Source organism: Kryptolebias marmoratus, linkage group LG11, assembly GCF_001649575.2.
Source record: "Kryptolebias marmoratus isolate JLee-2015 linkage group LG11, ASM164957v2, whole genome shotgun sequence".
NCBI lineage: Eukaryota > Metazoa > Chordata > Actinopteri > Cyprinodontiformes > Rivulidae > Kryptolebias > Kryptolebias marmoratus.
Window position 1 is genome coordinate 15836966 of NC_051440.1, and position 19160 is coordinate 15856125.

The 19160-nt window shown below is 42.0% G+C and overlaps 1 protein-coding gene across 14 annotated transcripts in view; it reads right to left on the reverse strand.

The window, feature by feature from the left end:
• Nucleotides 1-1026: 1026 nt before the first annotated feature.
• Nucleotides 1027-19160, reverse strand: part of mef2aa (myocyte enhancer factor 2aa) — a 61030-nt gene continuing 42896 nt past the window's right edge. For 4 of the 14 annotated variants that reach the window (XM_025003763.2, XM_025003766.2, XM_025003765.2 and 1 more), the window contains 9 exons: nt 16851-16982; nt 16648-16782; nt 15086-15308; nt 13798-13857; nt 7090-7274; nt 5485-5508; nt 3968-4097; nt 3700-3823; nt 1027-3499 (listed from right to left, as the gene is read on the reverse strand). In XM_025003763.2, coding sequence (XP_024859531.1) covers nt 3163-3499; nt 3700-3823; nt 3968-4097; nt 5485-5508; nt 7090-7274; nt 13798-13857; nt 15086-15308; nt 16648-16782; nt 16851-16982 — 1350 coding nt within the window. In that variant the 3' untranslated portion in view covers nt 1027-3162. The remainder of the gene's footprint in view (nt 3500-3699; nt 3824-3967; nt 4098-5484; nt 5509-7089; nt 7275-13797; nt 13858-15085; nt 15309-16647; nt 16783-16850; nt 16983-19160) is intronic. The other 10 variants (XM_025003767.2, XM_025003768.2, XM_025003769.2 and 7 more) reach the window with 10 other exon arrangements.

Below are 19160 nucleotides of genomic sequence, written 5' to 3' on the forward strand. Positions count from 1 at the left end.
AGTCCTCTACGGAGGTTCATTGATTAGCCTTTCCTTTCACATTCATCAGTTGTGCACAATTTGGACGTGGACCAACGGAGCGAAGTGTATCGCCGTGCATTCACCATGCATTCTCTTGTGTGAGTCTATTCTGAGAGGAGGCAAGTCTGCTCAAGCCTGAATGACGTCTGCGATGTGGTTTTTGTTTACTTGTTTGTTTGTTTGTTTTTTAATGAGAGAAAAGAAATGCCGTGCAATTTCTCTTTGGGATAAGGCATTTCCTAACTGTGCATATCGACAGAACAACTACAAAATTCCCTGATATGTTATCAAGTGCTAAAACGTGTGCTCAACTACGAGGTGATGCTGCCAAGAAAGGCTGAGAATCGTCCTTTTGTTTTGTCGTTGTTGTTGAAGTCGTTTATTATTGCTTTTTTTTTTTTTTTTTTCTAAGATGAGTGGAAAGAACAAACAGCAAAAACAGCCATGATTTACCCTTTTTCATTGTTTTTTTTTTTTTTTTTTTCCCTGCTGTGTTAAACTGGATTACAACGTGGACTATTACACATCATGTAGAATGTTTAGCGATAAATTTAGATGAACATGAGGATGTGGCCAAAACAAATCCATGAACATACAATAATAAAATTGCAGTCCAGTAACTTCCAGCGCTGGCACTTCAGAATAAGAGGCTAACAGTCTGACTCTCGTTCTCCCGACAAACTAAGTCTTTTAATGACATCATTTATTATCTTTGTTCGACATGAACTGGGGTTGATTCTGCATAGATCTGCATTGGTGTAAACGTTTAAGTGCCGTGGAGCGGATGAAGAAGGTGTGTGTGTGTGTGTTGGGGATGGAGAGGTGGGTGGGTTTAATTTACACACACAAGATATGCTGTGGCGAATGCAGAGCAATATCTGTCTCGTACAGCAAACTTCTCATACAAACGTGCGCCTCTCTGCAGTAAAAGTGAAGTCAGTCAGGGATGAATGATTTATGGCTGTCGTGAATGACAAGTAAAACAGTCACAGCCCCCCNTTTTTCTTCCCCCACCACCATACAGTGTAACGACCCAGGCATCACGCTTGACTTCAATACCTTCAATGACTTTCACTTTCCTGGCTCCTAAAAGCTCCTACTGCAGGGCTACGGCAACTCTCACTACAGGGGCAGGAAGATTTGATACAACGTCTGGAGCCAATTAACACAAATATGTGTAGCTTTTGGTATTTACAAACACAACAAAAAAAAGTGAACAAGCACTTTTGTCTTCAGTTGTTTGTGTCTCGTGCTTTGAAGGGCCTTAGAGTCAACATGGCTTAGTTTGCAGATCAAATCCTTTGTCTAGTGGTTTTGAGAAAGGGTTACAAAGAAAGAATATCTTACCTGTTGAAGACAGGTCTTTGAATGACCTCAGTTTGGAGATTAACTCTGACGGGACTATCTGAGACTGACAAGCTAATGGCTAGTCCGAGTGCAGTCGAGACCAAAGTGGAGTGCTGCATCAAAACAGCTCCAGGCTCAAAAACTTCCCAGCGTTTCATGCAAACACTCAGACCAGCCATTAGCTCGACATTAAACTCCTGTATTTGAAAACAATCAAAGAGCCATCTGCAACAGGTAAGATATTACTTCTTCGTAATCTTTCTATAAAACTCCACACCCAAAGATCCGAACCGTCCAATTGAAAACATCAACAGTAGATTATAATCTGATCAATGTGGGGGTTGGACCTCAGATCTGAATGAAGGCAGTAAATTCAGCACCTGGTGATACAAAATGCAACGAGGAGGAACAAACCCCGTTTCCCTTAACCTTGTTGTGATCCTTCAAAATAAACTGAGAGTAGCGATAATTGAACCACGCGGCACTTTTGAGATAGACGATCACTGCCGACCGACAACGAAACAAATCAACAATCCACGACAAAAGGATTTGGGAGGAACACTGGGACTAAACAGAATGTAAAATATTGACCAGTGAATATTCGCTGACGGGTCTGCTCCTGTAAACTTGGCTGTAAACCACAAAAATATACTTTTCTTGAAAACGGCGGCGCACACGCCCGTGTGCGGCGTGCAACTCGCGCCCTTGTAAAATATATTAAAGACGCTATATTTACACAACAAAAGACTAGGTTTGGCTCAAATCTTCAATTGTACAAACAGAACAGCAAATGTCCATGGCTTAGATATCGATTCAAGATTCGGCTTACTTGATTTTTACACTGTAAAGAAGCACAATAATAATTATAATAATAATAATAACAGTTAAAAAGTAAAAGAAAAACATGACGCAAAAGAGGCTGCATTTGAGTGAACTGTAACTGCACAAAACAACACAAGAAAAAACAGCTTTGGCTTATTTTACTGATGGGCTGTTAACACAAACGTGAACATGTTGACTTTCTTAGCAGCTCGACTGGACAGGTGTGCCTTACCCAAACTTTGTATTTATACATCTTACGCCTTTTAAATTATAAACCGGCTCATCGTTATTGCGGCGGATCCTGACGCGGTTTTGTTTTTGCCTCCCACGTGATTGTTCCGTGTGTTTCATGTGTGTTTGTCCTAATATTACGGTTGCTGGATTCCTTGTGCTTCGTGTCGTTTGAGTGAAAGCATCAATAAATTAGAAGAGGCCTTGTTAGACAAAGGTTTTTGTGTGGTTACAGCGTTGTTTCAAAGCTCGTTCCTGCGGTGGACGACGTATGTAATTGTAGTTTTCTTAGCCTGAAAGCAACACAGTTTTCTCTGATTGTTTGCGAACTTGCGAGCACAACAGCAAAACAGCAACTAACATGTAAGTGTCTGACCAGACGAGTGACTACAATAATCTACCGCCTTATCGATTAAATTCTTTCTCCTGCAGACGCCACCTGAATTGCACCAAGTACCTGATACCACCCGCTTGTGCACAAATTCAGTCCAGCTTACTGATGTTTTTAACCTTACTGAATGAGAATTTACTTTAGATATGTCCTGACACCTGATAACGTTACATTTCACTCTTAAAAATTGAAGTGGATTTGAATAATTGTATAATATTGACAGCTCTAAGGACCTTTGCTCCTTCTTTTATCCCTCTCTCTCTCTCTCTCTCTCTCTCTCTCTCTCTCTATCTCTCTATCTCTCTCTCTCTTTCTGTCTGGCTGGTGACTGGAGACTGGATCAGGCCTCCTTATGTCACCCACGTGTCCATGCGCAGGCGCTTGACCGACGGGCTCTCCCTGTCTTCGGCACCGGCAGGGGGTCTTCCAAGTCCTAGCGGGGAGTGGAAGTCTGGCCGGTGGTCCTCGCGGTCGCTGCCGTCATACGAGCTACAAGACGAGCTGAGGCTGTCGGCCGGGGAACGTCCCAGGACCTCCTGTCGGCTGGAGCCTTGCTGCGGCTGTTGCAGGGTGAAACCGGACGGGGTGACTCGCTCCCGGGGTGGTGAGATGGGTTCAGACTTGATGTTTAGGTTCTGGCTGGTGCTGATGGATAGGTTGGAGCCCTGAGGTAGGTGACCTCCACCGCTGCAGCGGAGATAAGCAGGACACCATGTGTTCAGCACAAAAAAAAAAAAAAAGGAACAACAACAAAAAAAAAAACAAATGTGAAGAAGCCGGGAATATGTAAATGTGTGATTCAGTGCGATATCACAGAGCATTGTGGGTGCTGCTTTTATGTGGGGGCGTCTGGAGAGTGTGCCTTTGTTTGTAAGTGTGTTACTCACACCAAAGAATTAAGAGCTGCCTGGCCCAGTTGATGCTGTTGCCATGCCGACATGGAGCCCAGCGAGAGCCCGGGAGAGCTGAAGCCCTGTAGGGAGGAGATCTCTGCGCTGCTCAGCGAGTACTCTGTGAAAACAAGCGCAGCCGCACGCATACTGAGAACACACTCGCATCTCGCTTCCAACACTGTAAGCTACCGAAACCAACGACGCGCGCTACAAGCAGTCCGGGCCGAGGGGGCTGTTNGGGGCGCCGTAGGGTCAGACTCACCAGCAGGATTGTAGGAGGTGGGCATGCCCGAGTAGACCAAGCCCTGTGGGGGTAAGCTGGGGGTGGTAACAGACACAACAGGAGTGGCGAGCGGCTGGCTGGACTGGGAACTGTTTATCCTCTGGGTGTTCTGCAGAACACACAGATACGAAACAAGAAAAACACAAAAAACATTAAAGTATGGCTCTGAAAACTGTATTTTCTTATGATCTATCCCTGAGCCCCAAACCTTTTTCATCTTGTTTTAAGGAGGAGATAATCAACCACTAGGTGGCAGTGTAGCCTTATAATTACTCATTTTTATTGTTGACTAAACAGTATGATTAAAACCCATTAAAAACATGAACTTTTTCAAAAATTTAGTGATTTTAATCTAATTTTCTTTAAATATTTTGATCATCTTGTGTGGCTGGATATAAAAAAACTGTTCACATGCTTCTGATTTCACCTTGTATATATAAAAGGAGTCTTCTCAGCCTAAAAATTGATTTCTGGACTACAGTAATGTAAAGCAATCGTTTCTTTTTCCAGTTAAAAAACAAGGACACAAAAAATGCAGAATCACACAATCTGCTTTATGCTTTCTAACTTGGTTAAAATTAAAGTTATTATATGGATAGTTTAGCACAGCTGTAGTGCAAAGACTCACGTCAACACTTTCTACCAAATAAACAGTGAAAAAAGTTAGATTGGAGACAGATATGAGTTTTAAATTCACATAAAACCAAAATGAGATGGTGCAAAACAAAAACGTAAATGTCATTCCAGTTCCCAGCATGACAAACGGCAGAACTCCGGTGGGTTTTTAGTGCAGTGACTGGCATGCGTCCACACAAACACACCTACGCAGCTTGTTGTGGTCATGCAGCAAACTTTGGCTGTGCGTTACAAATGTCCTAATAATCGAAACCAGACACGGTGAAGTTTCGAACAATGCTGTGACAAATCCTCCGTGTGTAATATAACAAACATATGCACAGCTGCCAGCGGTTACGTTTTCAAGCTGCATTGCATCATAACGTTGATGGCTTCCTCGAATTGTTCCAACACTGTCCGGCCAAATGACTTCACCAAACCCAAGTGTCTCACAGAATGATTTCATTTGAGTGATGCAATCATCTGTCCCCCAGAAAAAATAAAAAATTTAAAAAAAAAATATATCAATGATTTATATTTTACTCATTGCTCTTAAATTGCTTAACATCGACCCGTGACAGCAAGTTAGTGGAACAGTTTAAAAAAGGCTGAAGCCTTGATTTGATCTCTCTAACACACACACACACACACACTCCTGGTACATATGAGTAACAGTCACATGTTAGGAAAAGAGGAGCCAGTTTTAAAAAAAGTCTAAGACGATTTTCGCAGGCCAAACCCAAAGCATGCAGTGACAAAACCTGTTTTTTTATTTCTTATTGCTAGCTGTTTCCACTTTGAGCACTGCCTTCAGGTGAGCGTCTAATTACTGGAAGTATGTTCACGCCTCAGCCATTTGCCCAGGCGTTTGTCAAACTCACCAAATCCATTTCCTCCTCCTCCGACTACCCTCAACAGAGAGAAAGAGTGAGAGTTACAGAAAAGAAGCAAAACTCTGGTAAACTGCTTGGGGGGCGGGAAAGTGGTAGCTATTAAGATTTTATGGTAAAAAGGACAACAATGAATATAAAACTGCTGATGAGTTCTTGATTGGTAAAATCGTACTCGTTCTGAACGACGCAGAGGTGCTCTGCTAACTTCTATTTAAGCAGTTTCCAAGTGTGTGCCTACTATTCTCCAACAATATGGGGACATAAAATGTTGAAGCTGTTTGTTAAAAAGGAAAGTGCTTCAAGTGTGACTAAGGAACATTCTAGACAAAAACTAAGAGAGGTTAGAATCTAACTTGACAATGAAGCAGGATGAAGAGCAAAAGTGTAAACCTGTTGCTGACAGTCAAAACAAATTATAGAGAAACTTCCTTCTATAAATGACAACACAGTTCTGTTCACCCAGGATCCTCCCTGGGCTGAAAAGAGGCTTGAGACGCACATCTTCCATCTTCCCTTTGCTGTGGGACATACTGCGACCAGGCCAGGGCTCCTAATGCTCATACTCAATCAATAGATGTAGGAAGACACGACAAGGGCGACAAGATATTATCTGGCTCACACCCTGGGCCCCTGATTAAGTCTTCATCTACACTCTGTCACACTGAGATGTGATTAATTTAATACCATTATGGCCTAATGACAGGCTGTCTGCAGACCTGCCACAGACAGCACCCTCCACCGCCTCTGCAGCTCCGAGATGCCTCAGATAGAACGGAGGCAAACTCCAGCTGCTGCCAAACCTTTTCAGACCTCCAACACGCAAACCCGTCCTGCTCTCTGTGTATTCAAAGCAGGATGTTTGAAGAAGGCAACTCCTGGGACAGCACTGAGTTCAAAACAAATGACCTCAAATGGGCAATAAAGTGTTTTGTAGTGTATGGGATCATATCAAATAGAACTGTATCATTTACTGTATGTATCATCTTATATCATATCATATCATATCATATCATATCATATCATATCATATCATATCATATCATATCATATCATGATAATATGCAGTCTTTTAGATATTTTTCCAAATATAGCCAAGCATTAACAAAGTAAAAGCACCATAAGTAACCAGAGGTTCATTAGCAAAACATTTTTTTTTACGAGTCTGTTGTTATTGAACCACTTGCAACACACAAAAGCTACTTTAGCCCCAGGTCTTTGCTGTGTTGAGGGTGCGGTGCAATGTCATATATTGATAATTAAAGAAAGCCTTCCACTTAACCAGGAAAAAAAAAAAAAAAACTTGAGAAAGTTTTCTGAGATTCTTGGCTCGGTTCACAAATTTAATGGAGGCGATTAAAGTGGAACGCGGCGCACGTGGAACGTTGCTCAGATAAGCAGGCTCACTTGTACGGATAAACAAAAAAAGTCCTCAGTGAGGTGACAACTCCACTTGCGCACGCCATTTTATGCCGATATGATAACTTTAAGGACTTGTGCAGGCGAAAATTCTGCAAAAAAAAAACAAAACACTGCTGCCCGATAAAGGTCCTCAGGCTGGTGATATTCGTGTGCAGTGGTGTGCTCTTTACTCACCAGTGGGGGCATCATCCCTTTGCTTGATGGAGGGATAACAACCCTTAGGTCTGGTTTGCGGCTTCCCATTCCCATGTTCCCTCCAGGAGGCGGTGGAGACTTGGTAGGCATGACTTTACCCAGCCCATTGCCGCTGGCTGTGCTGAGGAGGCCCGGCGAGCCCCTGGGGTTGACAAAACCATTCCCTGCAGAGATGCACGGCAACAGAAACACATCATCAAGCCATGGACTGTGACTGACAACACTCCCAAGTCATCAAAAGAAAAACCTCTCACGCCGTGCTGTTTTTCCAGCTTGCTGCAGCATGCAGCGTTAAGTGTTTCCAACCCTCTGGGAAGTTTTAATTGACTCCGATAATTATCCTGCGCATTTACAAAAATAAAATGTCCATTTTAAAATTGATGAGCCTTTTATTTTTTATTGTGAATGATTACTTCAAAGCCAGCTCTTTGCATCTTGGGATGAGGAGCAGTTCGCTGACAAATGTACCGTGACAGCTTAGAAGAAACAACTAGGGCCATTACAGTTGAAAAAGTGCAATAAAACGTGGTGGTATGTTGTTGTTTTCTTTTCACGTAAACAACTGAAAAGTGTCAAACTCTCCTCTCAAGATTCACACCTTGGTGCTCATGGTCATTAGTCAATTCCCTTTTTTTATCTGTCTTTAGAAAAGTTTCAATCCAAACAACATATTTTAAGATCTATCTTTCCATTACACAACCGCTGAATCTCCTTGCCATGATTGTTATCGGAGGGTGTGGACAGATCATTGAAATTCAGCAAGAAATTCAAGTTGAGAAATATTTTTCACAGAGCTGTAAGTGTTACAGACCGACAGTTGTTAAGACTTCTGTCGGAGGAAATTTATACCACAGTTTTTCTGATACTGTTTCATGTAATGAGCTGCGGCGCTGCACACACTGCGTCTCTGGAAAGAAGAAACAGTATCTTGCCTTTCAGAAACAAGTTTAGTTTGTGAAAAGCGTGTCAGTTCAAATAAATTGCGCTGAAAAAGATGCAGTCTGCCGCTCTGTTCACAACTGCTGCCAAGTTTATCGCCCGCCGCAAAAAGTTAATAATGCTTTTACTTGTGTGTGTGTGTGTTTGTGCGCCTGTCTGTTAGCAAAATGTCACATGAACTACTTGACAAGTTTTAATGAAACATGCAGAAACTAATCATTGGGTGTACATCTACAAATGATTCACTTTTGGAATAAATGTAACTCAAGATGTCCAGCACAGCTAATTGAAATTACCTAACCCAAAAATGTCAATTTGACAGATAATGAGTTCAAATTTGATGTGGTGTAGCTGCAAGTCATTCACAACACACAGTCTAATCGTGACATCTTGTAATATGGAATGATTGCGCATAACGTTATTTTCAAGGTTTGACCAAAATGACTCCAACTCTGTTATTGCTTCAAAAGATGAGCTTAGTCTCAAACTCTGGCATGAAAGGTGGCGGACGACATGCATTCCTTCAAGGATTGCTTGGGCTTCAATTTAAATTTAGTTCTTTTTTTCAAGTATTTGTCCTGTTTTTAAAAAACCTGCAATACCTTTTTATCTTTTTAACTGAATATGTCTGACTCATCTGCACAAGGTTTGCCATAAGTTTCAGCAGATTCCACACAATAACAACAAAAAATAAATAAATAAACAGGGCAGCAAACTGGCCTAAAAACAACAAAACAAGTAACATTTCAAGTGCACTTTGGTTTTAAAGCAGATTTGCTTTGTCCATGACTGACCAGAAATTCATATTTAAAACAAAACCAAAGAAGGGTTTAAAGCCTGAAAGCAGGGGGAAGAAAGGATTAATGTTATCCAGCACAACATCAACAGATCAGTAACACTTCAACAAGTTGCTGACTCCTCCATTGTGTCGAGTGTGCACCAGCGAAACACAAAGTGTGTGCACAGCGAGGAGGCTCCAGCATAGAAACATAATAGAACAATAGCCCCCGCTGACTTCAGATAAGGAGAGCAACAATTCATGGCCAAATAAACAGTTATGAAGCCTACAATAGTATCTCACAGCTGAATCAACAGTGTGTACAAGCGGCTATCGCCATCAGCTCTGGCTTTGATCACACGAGACTTGGCCGCTGCAAGAAAACAGTGTTTACAGAATTAGCAGAGTAAATGTCCAAGGCCCCCAAAAATAGCAGGCCTGATTAGAAGGAGCGAGGACGTCATTTAGCGGGAATGAGGAGCTAGTGGAAATAGGATTTCGTGTAAAGGAATGGACAGCAAATGTGGCACTTTGGCGCACAAAGGCTCATCTGATAATAACCAGGGCGTTCGGGTTTTTTCACGCCAGCAGAGGTCTGCTGTAAACATAAAAGTTGTTTTGGAGAAAAACAAGACAAGGGAGATGACAAATAGGCTGTTTTCACAACAGACACTTTGACTTAGAAGAGGGAACCGCCATCCCTGTCATTAGTGGGTGACTTGTTTTAGCTCCTGAACCACAACAGCTACATGTTGTTATTGTGCTTTGTAACATCATTACACATATTATACATATCAGTCTGTATAAACATGTCCGGCTAGTCGCTTGTTCAGTCCCGAACCGTTTGCTCAAACAACAAAACGGATCACATGTTGTGTTGAGCGTGAAATGTAAAGAGATAAGATCACACAGCATCTGGCGAGACAAACATCAATTACGCACTCAGGTATGACATAAAATGACAATTTTATGACATGTTAAAGTCAAATGTGCACCAAAAAAACAAATGAGTAATGCTTATAATGAGAACTACCGCATAGTTGTGGGTCAAACGGGCCCACGCGCTTCTGTGTAATTATCCAGTTGCATAGTTGTCACCCGCCGCTGAAAAGCGAGGCCGGACATGAAAGTTTTTGGCCGTGTTTGAGAGTGTTCTGTTCTCAAAACATCTCATAAACCACTGGACGGATTTTAAAATAATACTCAGAAAATAATCATTGTACATCTACAACTGATTAACTTTTAGAGTCAATCTAATTCCGTTGCAGCTAATTGACATTAGCCAACTCAAACATGGCTATAACCCAGTCAATTTCACAGATATTGAGTTAAATTTTGATGGGGTCGTAGCTGACAATAATTCACAAAATACTGCATGAAATCGCACATATTGTTAGATGATCTTTGTCTAAAACTGGCATTAAATGTCACGGGTGATATGCATTCCTTCAAGAAATGGTAGCCCTTTATTAGTTAAAAGTGTTTTTTTTTGCTTCCTTTTGTTTTAAGGTCAGGGGTTTTATTGCAATTCTAAGGGTAAAAAAAAAAGCTGTGATAGAAGGAACAATGAAAACACCAGCTTCAAACTGACAGTTTCAATGACTAAGCATGAACACCAGTAAACCACAGCCTTTAAACCACTGTCAGGTAGAGTCAATAAGAGTAATTGTCTCACAATATTGTGCTGGAGAATATTGTGTTCCAGTGATTTCTTTTAATCTCATGACACCCACCAAAAGACTGTCAGAAACCAACAGTAACTCCCATTACCTGAGGTCTCCCTCTGCAGGAAAAGTCACCCTGCTGCACTACTAAACCTCTGCTTTGGTGGCACAAAGACAGCCTACGCACTGTTATTGGACCGGATGGTTTTAATGCTGTGCCTAATTGATGCAACTGCTCCGCTGTGTACGTCCACTGCATCTGTTCTAACAAATGACAGCGGAATATTACTAAAACATAGAGTCAGGAACTATTAGTCATTTTGAATTTTTCTCAACGTCGATGACAATGTGTCACACTGTCATCTATTTTGTGACAAAGCAAATTCAGACAGTTCTGCATTTACTCATTTAGATCTGAACTAACCCACCTCACTTGCTTATCTGACTTGATTTGACCGACAATGAGTGATTCAAACAGTTCCTTCAAACAAACGCCTGCAAGGGAATCTGAACAAATACAAAGTCAAGCCTGAGCCAAGACAACAGCCACAAGTTAAGGCTGAGCTTTCAGGGCATTTCACCGGGCTTTATCTGAGGTCTGCGCTCATTCTCTATTCAGACTTCTTGCTGGAAATCTTATGTGAACTGAAACCTCTGCATGTTGAAAGCTGTTAGGTTTCTGTTCATTGTCCTGAATTATTAACGCGGTACGAAAAAAGGGGGGCATTGCATAAGACCTTGTGTTTACGAGTGAAACAGTCCGTTTTCATTTCAAGTTCGGGGAAAGAAAACACGTGATTGCGCCCAACGTCCCACGTGAGTTAGATTTAAGCCGAAAAGAAATGTGTATGATTGATAAAACTATTTGAGGTGGTTTGAAGAAAAAAGGGAAAAAAAAAATCTAATTTTCTTAATACAAAACTTGTATCAAATGGATCAAAAAGTTTACTCTAATAGAGGGTGCTGAAAATGTGTTTCAAAAACCTACAAACCTTTAGTATTGATGATGGGATCTGTGCAGTTTATAGTAATGTTGACCACCAGTTACTTAAATCATCAGTTTTAAGCACAATTTTCTCACCAGTTGAGAACCAGAGCATGTAATTAGATATAATTATGTGAGTCTGTTGAGAAAAGGAATACAAAATGGAGTGTAGCTGAAAACAAAGCTCAAAGAAAAGTTGGGACTAGCTGTTGAGTCACTGTTGAGCCAAAGATAAGCACAACAGATGGCTATTTTTTTTTAACAAAAAAATGGAAAATGGTTTGCCAACAAATGTTGCCAATTTTGCTCCATGTGGCACTGTGAATGCATGTAAGTGCTCTAAGACAGGACTTTTAAACGAACATCCGACAAACCATCCAAATCCTGCAATCAAAGAAGCTATCACAGAACCGAATATAGAGCGTCTCGCTCTGCTTTTACATCGTCTTCTGTGTGGTGGCGACGCGTCACAGAGCAGAGGAGAAATCACATGACACATCTTCCATCTGGCCCCTTTGAAACGCCTCGGCTGCGGTCGTCGCTGTAACTCGTGAAAAATCAGAACCGCGTCAGGAATGGTCATCTGACATCAGGGTCAGCGAGGGTCGTCCTCCGCGTAGTTCCTGCTCTTCTCGCAAGCTCGGTACAAACAACAGCTGCAGCGAGCTCACCCTCTGCCAATCGCTGACGGCCGCAGGCAGGAACTCTGCCTCGGCCCGTAACCACAGCAAACGGGAGAACCAAACGTGCTCTTGAGACCAAGCTTCGGTGGTCCATATAATCAACGTCTGATCAAAACACCTCTAAGAGCTCGACACGTTCGCATGTATGTCCTCATGTGTTGTAACAACATGTTGCTCATTTCTAGAGAACAACAAGCTGAGTCACAGACAGAGGAGAAGAGTTGAACTCCACCTGCTTCCACAACTCACAGACCACATTTCAGCCATGACAGCCTGTCCGGTCATTGTGTACCGAGGACTTAGTGGGATGACATGGCCTGAATAGCTACAGGGTTGTGCTGGTCTAGGCATCTCACTGACCCTTTTCAGCCTTATAAGGGCTGTCAGGGTTGTGTGTAGGGGTGGTGGTGGGGACAGCTGCACCTGTCAATAGGAGGGAGAAAAGCGGAGGAGGAACCACTACATAAAGGCGACGAGACTAAATGAGGCAATGAGTTTATCTACCTGCAGATGTCAGAGGAAGCGCTAATAAAATACAAACAGAGACAAAACTGAAATTCTGTTGAGTCATTTGTCATTTCTCAATCATGCCTTAAAAGGAGTAGTTCAGCTTTTTTTTTTTCTTACCTCAATTAGAAGAAACTAAGTCTAATTCTGATCAGATTGATGAGCTAATCGCTATTTTGAGCAGAGCCAAGACTAAAAAGGATAGCTGTAGTCTTAAAACAACTCCAGTCTCAAATATTTCTGAGCGGCTCATGCAAGTCCTTTTTCAGAAACTCTTTGAATGCCATCAGTTTTACATTACACGTTTGTTATTGAATTCCACGGTTATTTTTGAAGCACAAACAGTGGCAGAAGCAGCTAGCTATAGCACAGGGGTGGGCAACCCTGGTCCTGGAGGGCCACTATCCTGCATGTTTTCCTCGTTTCTCTGCTCCAACACACCTGATTTGAATCAGTGTGTCATTAACAGGCTTCTGCAGAACATGAAGAGGTGATTTAACCACTGAATCAGATGTGTTGGAGCAGAGAAACAAGTAACACATACAGGATAGTGGCTCTCCGGGACCAGGGTTGCCTACCCCTGGTATAGCACTTCAGGTGCCGCTTTGGGGCACTTCCTGCAGCAATATCATGATAATCCTTCCAGAACAACCGTGTAATGTGAAAATAATGGAGGTGTAAAGATTTATAAAACAGCGTTTGCATGAACCACCATGACATTTTTACGACTGGAGTAATTTTAAAACAACCCACTTTGGCCTTGGCCTTCCCCTGACTAGCTGTCAGCTCGTCCAGCATGTCAGAACTAAACTCCATTTCTCCAAACAGAGGTAGCTTAAAAATCAATCTACAACAGTTAAGATATTATTTGCTCATAGCCTTTCCACAGAACCCCACTTCAAAACTGGCGCTTTAGTGTGCATTTCATGAATTTCCTCTGTTGAGAGGAAACTTGTGCTCTCTTTGCTTGCAGTGATAATATAATCTCACCAACATGCTATCAGTCAGTGATAATGACAGCGATCTCGAAGCAGTCACAAATAGAAACGCATCCATCCAGCCCATGTGCTAAGCAGGAGGCCTATTGGACAGAGCTACAGAGAGATAATGAATCTCTCTGGGAGGACTTACCCGCTGGGCTGGAGCCCGCACCACTTGGCACTGAAAGGTCTGTGGTATCCAGCATGCCACCTAATGAGATGCACAGAGTGATATGATTAACCATCTGCATCCTTGTGCGAGCTAGCAGAGCATGTGATGGAGATGCTAGACCAGACATGAGAATGTCAAGCAGATCTGTCTTCACAGCACATGAAAGGGTGTCATCAGTGTCCTCGTGGTGGGGGAATTATAAAATATAGGAATTCAGAGGAGAACCTCCAGCGTATCGTTTGTGATCCGCATGCTTTTAGAAACGGAGCTGGTGAGTGCGGCAATCCGCCGTAAGGATGCAGCTTCAGCAAGCCATTATTTATGCTCTTAGGAAAGCAGGTGTTCATCTGAGCTTTAGAACAGTTTACCATATAGATGATTTCTAAAAGATACACTCAAAAAGTAAGCATGTTGTGCGAAATGGAAAGTTTATTCAAGCTTTAAGTTACGAGAAAGAGGAAAGAAATGAAAGAAGAATATAAAGCTACTCAGAAAAAAAACAATCATTTAGCAATCCCCCTGCAAATGGGGAGGTGCCAGTCTGTTTTAATATGTGGTTAAATTTGAATGGGGAAGTTCACACCTTGTGGCATGTACCTGCATTGTATGCAGTGTAGCTGAATCTTGCCAAAGCCATCTGGACCGACTGAGTCAGGCCAGCCATACAAGTACAAGTACATCTGAGATCATTTTTCCACAAAGCTGATACAGTTAAAAGGTGTGATGATAAGCATTTTAGAGGGCGAGAAAAAAAAATATTCCACTCAAACGCTGGTTGATCAGTATCGGTGTGACATGACTTGACATTAAGTCCCTCACATCCGGTGCCATTTTGGCCCAAACTCCAAACACGTTTTGCATGAAAGTGTTTCACAAAGAGTTAGATGAGAAGACGGAAACCAAAACAATTTAAGTATGAGGCTGGAGCTAACTGCTAGCCTGTGTAGCTTGAAATAAATCTGGTTTGCCACACCTCGCTAATTAACGTGGCATATTTCATTTATGACACAAACTGAAATTAAATAGAAATGAGAAGGTTTTCAAGCACTGCAGAGAACCACATTTGCTCTTTTCCGTTAGTTCCAGTGCTGAGCTACTATTCAGCACATTAATCTTCTCATCTAACTGAGTAAAAAGGTCAATAACTGTCTGATTTTGGCACAAACAAAGGCAGTATATTAAAAAATACACAACCGAGCAAAAGCAAATGTTGTAAACCACCATCAGCAATTCATCCACCACTTTGACAAATTGTCTGTCCACTAACCTGCACTGCCTGCACTTGTGGGCCTCTGAGAGCCTCCACCGGAGCCAACATTCCTGTGCAGAGAGGCCTGCGGAGGGGACAGCATCCCACTCTCACTCAGCGAGCCCGTGGCTGCTGCCAGGGCCTGGCTGCTCAGATTCCCTCCTGCCTGGTACATGGCATTAGGATTGGATACTGGCACTGCCACATGCATGGAGAAGTTCTGCTGAGGCAATGCTGTGGGCTAGAGCAAAGAGACACACAGACACAAATATTTACACACAACACACTCGAAATCCAAGATCTGGTGTGTCTGAGGAGCAAGTGGCTGCCGTGGCATCATTGACTGAGAGCTCCTCCTGAGGATTACCTTCATTATTGTAATAAATTCGCAAAAACGTCAAGAAGACCAGAGTAAAAACATGGCACAAAAATGAATCTGTGACATTGTTAACAGATGGTTTAAAAACATAAAATACTGATACAAAAGTAGAAAATGTGACTATTTAATACCCCAGCTCTGAACAAAACTTAAATATTTATTCTGTACATACAAAATCCACCTTCAGTAATACATGGAAAACAACACAAAAGAACATATCAATAGAAAATACAAAAACGTGTATATTTGATCACTTTGGCACTGCAGCAGTCAGCACTTCAGAACAGAGAAAAAGTCTTTTTGAGATGTGTTCCCCAGCCCAACAGAAACCAGAAGTTTGGGAGATTTAAAAACTACAGAAATACCATCTCATTTGCATTTGCTTTCAAAGTGCTGACCGTGCAAAGCCAAAAGTGAAAACGAAAGGTGGCATTTAGAGCATTTCATCACAACATCATCCAGTTAGGTGTGGTCATTAGTTTGTTAATGGCAGAGAGGATGGAGGAAAAAAAGCAACTGTTTAGTAAGAATATGTTATTGCACAATTGTAAAATTTCCACACATGATGTGATAAAAATAAAACAAACAAACTGTAGCATTTTTAAAGGATCATCAGCTTTATGAAGGTGTAGGAAGACGCCAGGTAATAATAACCTGCGATATTCTTCTGACATACAAAAAGAGGAACAAGAAACGCGAACAAGAAACAGTCAAAGAAATTACTCAGTTATTGTTATTTCCACAGCAGCAGGGCGGAAATCAAACACCCCACACCAAAGAATCTGCAGCTCTTTATAATAAATAATCACACTCCTCGCAAAGTATTTACTGTGTTCTTATGTGGTAAAATAGTTAGAGCGCTTGAATTTATGGTAACCATACCCTTGATAATAGGGTGTAATCTTTTTAGCAGAAGCATGCAACATTTCATCTGTTAATGAAAAGAGATTTTATAAGGGCGTGCCAAAATAGCATCTGCAAAACAAATCAACAACAAAAAAAACAAAAAACAAATGGAAACCCTTTAAAGGGGCATTAATCATAATGTGGTGTAGCTCGAAGAGAAGTTAACAAAAGGTTGTGGAGGGTAACGTAAGAATAAAAAGTTAAATTAACAAAAAAGAAAAATCAAAAAAAAAAAAAAGAAGAAAATCCTTTGTGCCACAAAGCCAAGCAAAAACATTGCATTTACAGTACTTACGATTTTATGATTTCTCATCATATTATCAAACTCCTCATTAATTTTTTTATACTTTTCTTCTGTGTGAGGAGTGAGGACATATGAGGCATCGGGGTCCGGGCTATCGCAGCCTCTGTGTTCTTTCTTGTTTAGCGCCTGTGGTGAACATCAACATAAAGACACAAATCAACACAAAATGGCAGGAGACGATAAAAAGTACTTACACCACAGCGCTTGTACATTAAATCACTGTCTTCGCCTAGTTTGCCGTAATGGTCATCCATGAGGGGGCTGTGCCCAAAACAGTCATCGGGATCGGGACTAGCACAGTCATTATGGCCCTTGTTTCTCAATTTCTGAAATGAAATTACACAGTTGAGAAGGCACAGTATACAAAATGTGGTGTTTGTTTATTAATTTATTACTGTTTTATCACCTGCAAGACTGTGCAAAAATTTAAAGGGATAATCTGGGCATTCTCGAAGTGATGTTCTGTCAAATAGTTACCAGTAGTTAGTACCTCATCAGCTGTGACATCAGTAATGGAGAGCGGGGTATAGAGAAAAGGGGGAAAGTCGTCCTTCGGGCTAGGCTAATGCCAAGCCAAACAAGGGCCAATTCGTTTTTATTGGTTTTCAGGTTTATAAAACGTCTTTCTTAAAAAAAACGTTTTTGAGAAAAGAGTTGTTCTCCCCTTTTCCTTCATACTCCATGCTTTATGGCTGATGTCATGACAGATAAGGTACCAACTATTGACAACGATATGACGGGGCATCACTTTAAAAATGACCAGACTATCCCTTTAACACTGTTGTGTTCTTAAAGAGATGTCTAATATGACCCCCAAACAAAGAAGTAAAACAAACACACAGAGAGAGTCATGAAGAACACAAGTGCTGCAACAGATGGTGCGACCCCCACAGAGGTCTTATCAACATTATTGAGGCAGTCAGGGATTGCATGAAGTTACTTAGCCTAAAACCACGGAAGAAACGCAGCAAGCTGTCCAAGACACGTGCAACAGCCCACCAGCACGGCACTTTGCTCACGACTTCTTTTAAAAGCACACATAAATGATGGCACTTTGAAGTCGCTGCCTCCTCGCTTCGAAACTTGCACCTGAAACATCTGTGCAGTTAATCTCGTCCCCTTGCTAACTTTTTTTCCATTCTTTCTTCTTCGTGACTCCCATCTTTACCTGTAGTCTAATTTCCTTTCTTTGTGTTCGTCTTTCATTACGTTTCAGTTATCATGAGACATCCATCTGGAGGCTGGAGGATCCGGTATGTCATTCAGAATCACTGTCACGTGTGGGATTTTATTAAAGTTAACGCAGCGATCAGTGTGGTTAGCAAATATGCTCGTTTCAGGATGAACATGAGCAACATAATAAAAAACAAAAAGCTTGGTATTACAGCACAATGAGTCTTTTTTTAACTTTACTGGGGAAGAAACATAAAAAAAAAAAACTAAACTAAAAATCCACAATCCTGGACTCCGTTGCTTCCTTTTTCTACAGGCTGTTCTCTGCTCCTCATTACAGCTCTGAATAGCAGTGTTAACAAGACTTGCTGACAGCATGTGACAGCTTGTGATATCAAGGAAGTGTACATCCAAACATGATTTATGTGTGGCTCTCAAGACTCCTCTATCAGGCAGCTGCAGGTCCACAGCAGCGCCCTGCCCTGTCTGCGGGTCGCCTCGGAGGCCTCGTCTCTACAGGAAGGTCACTGACTCCTGTGGATGCGGGGGGTCAGAGTGTGAGCTGGAGAAGAGGAACCGACACACATTAATGAGACCATACTCTGGTGTTTCTGGTCCTCGTCATCCGGGAAAGTGGAAAAAGTGTGCGCGTGTGTGTGTGTGACCGGTAGAGAAACAGAAACTGTACGAGCATGTGGCGAGCATGTGGCGAACATGTGCGACGTTTGTATGTTCTGTGCATGTGTGGGAAGTGGAAGGGGGTGTAGGGGAAGGTGTGTGGGGGTACTGCTACAGCTGCTGCATCCTCTGACAGCAATGTGACAGCGTGCTTAGGTTTGTGCAGACAATGCGGCTAACCCAGCACACCTCACCACAACCTCAGTATGAGCTGCATTTCCTAAAACGTGCACATTAAAACTCCTGCGTAAATCCGTTGCTCGTTAAGAACGCGTGATGCGAAATGTCCAACTGCTCATTTTGTCTGTGCTCGTTCGCGAGCGTTCATATTTTTTTTTGAGGAGTGCGCGCTCCGAGGCACAATGAACAATCTTAATATGGTGCACACAGAAAGGAAGTTCAGAAAAAACACCCACATAATTGTCCACAATGCCCAGAGTGGAGCAAGAGAAAGAGAGAAGCCCTCTGGATAATGAATGACCATTGCTGTACCACAGATGCATTACTGTTTGGTGTGGTACAGAGCAGAGGCATTCTTCTCATTCTAAGAAAACGCCTTGCTGGTTCATTTCCTGTTTACTAAAACAACCCTCTTTAGTTAGGGTCCTGAAAGGGCTGTGTTTACTTGAGTTAAAACTATGCACTTTCACTAC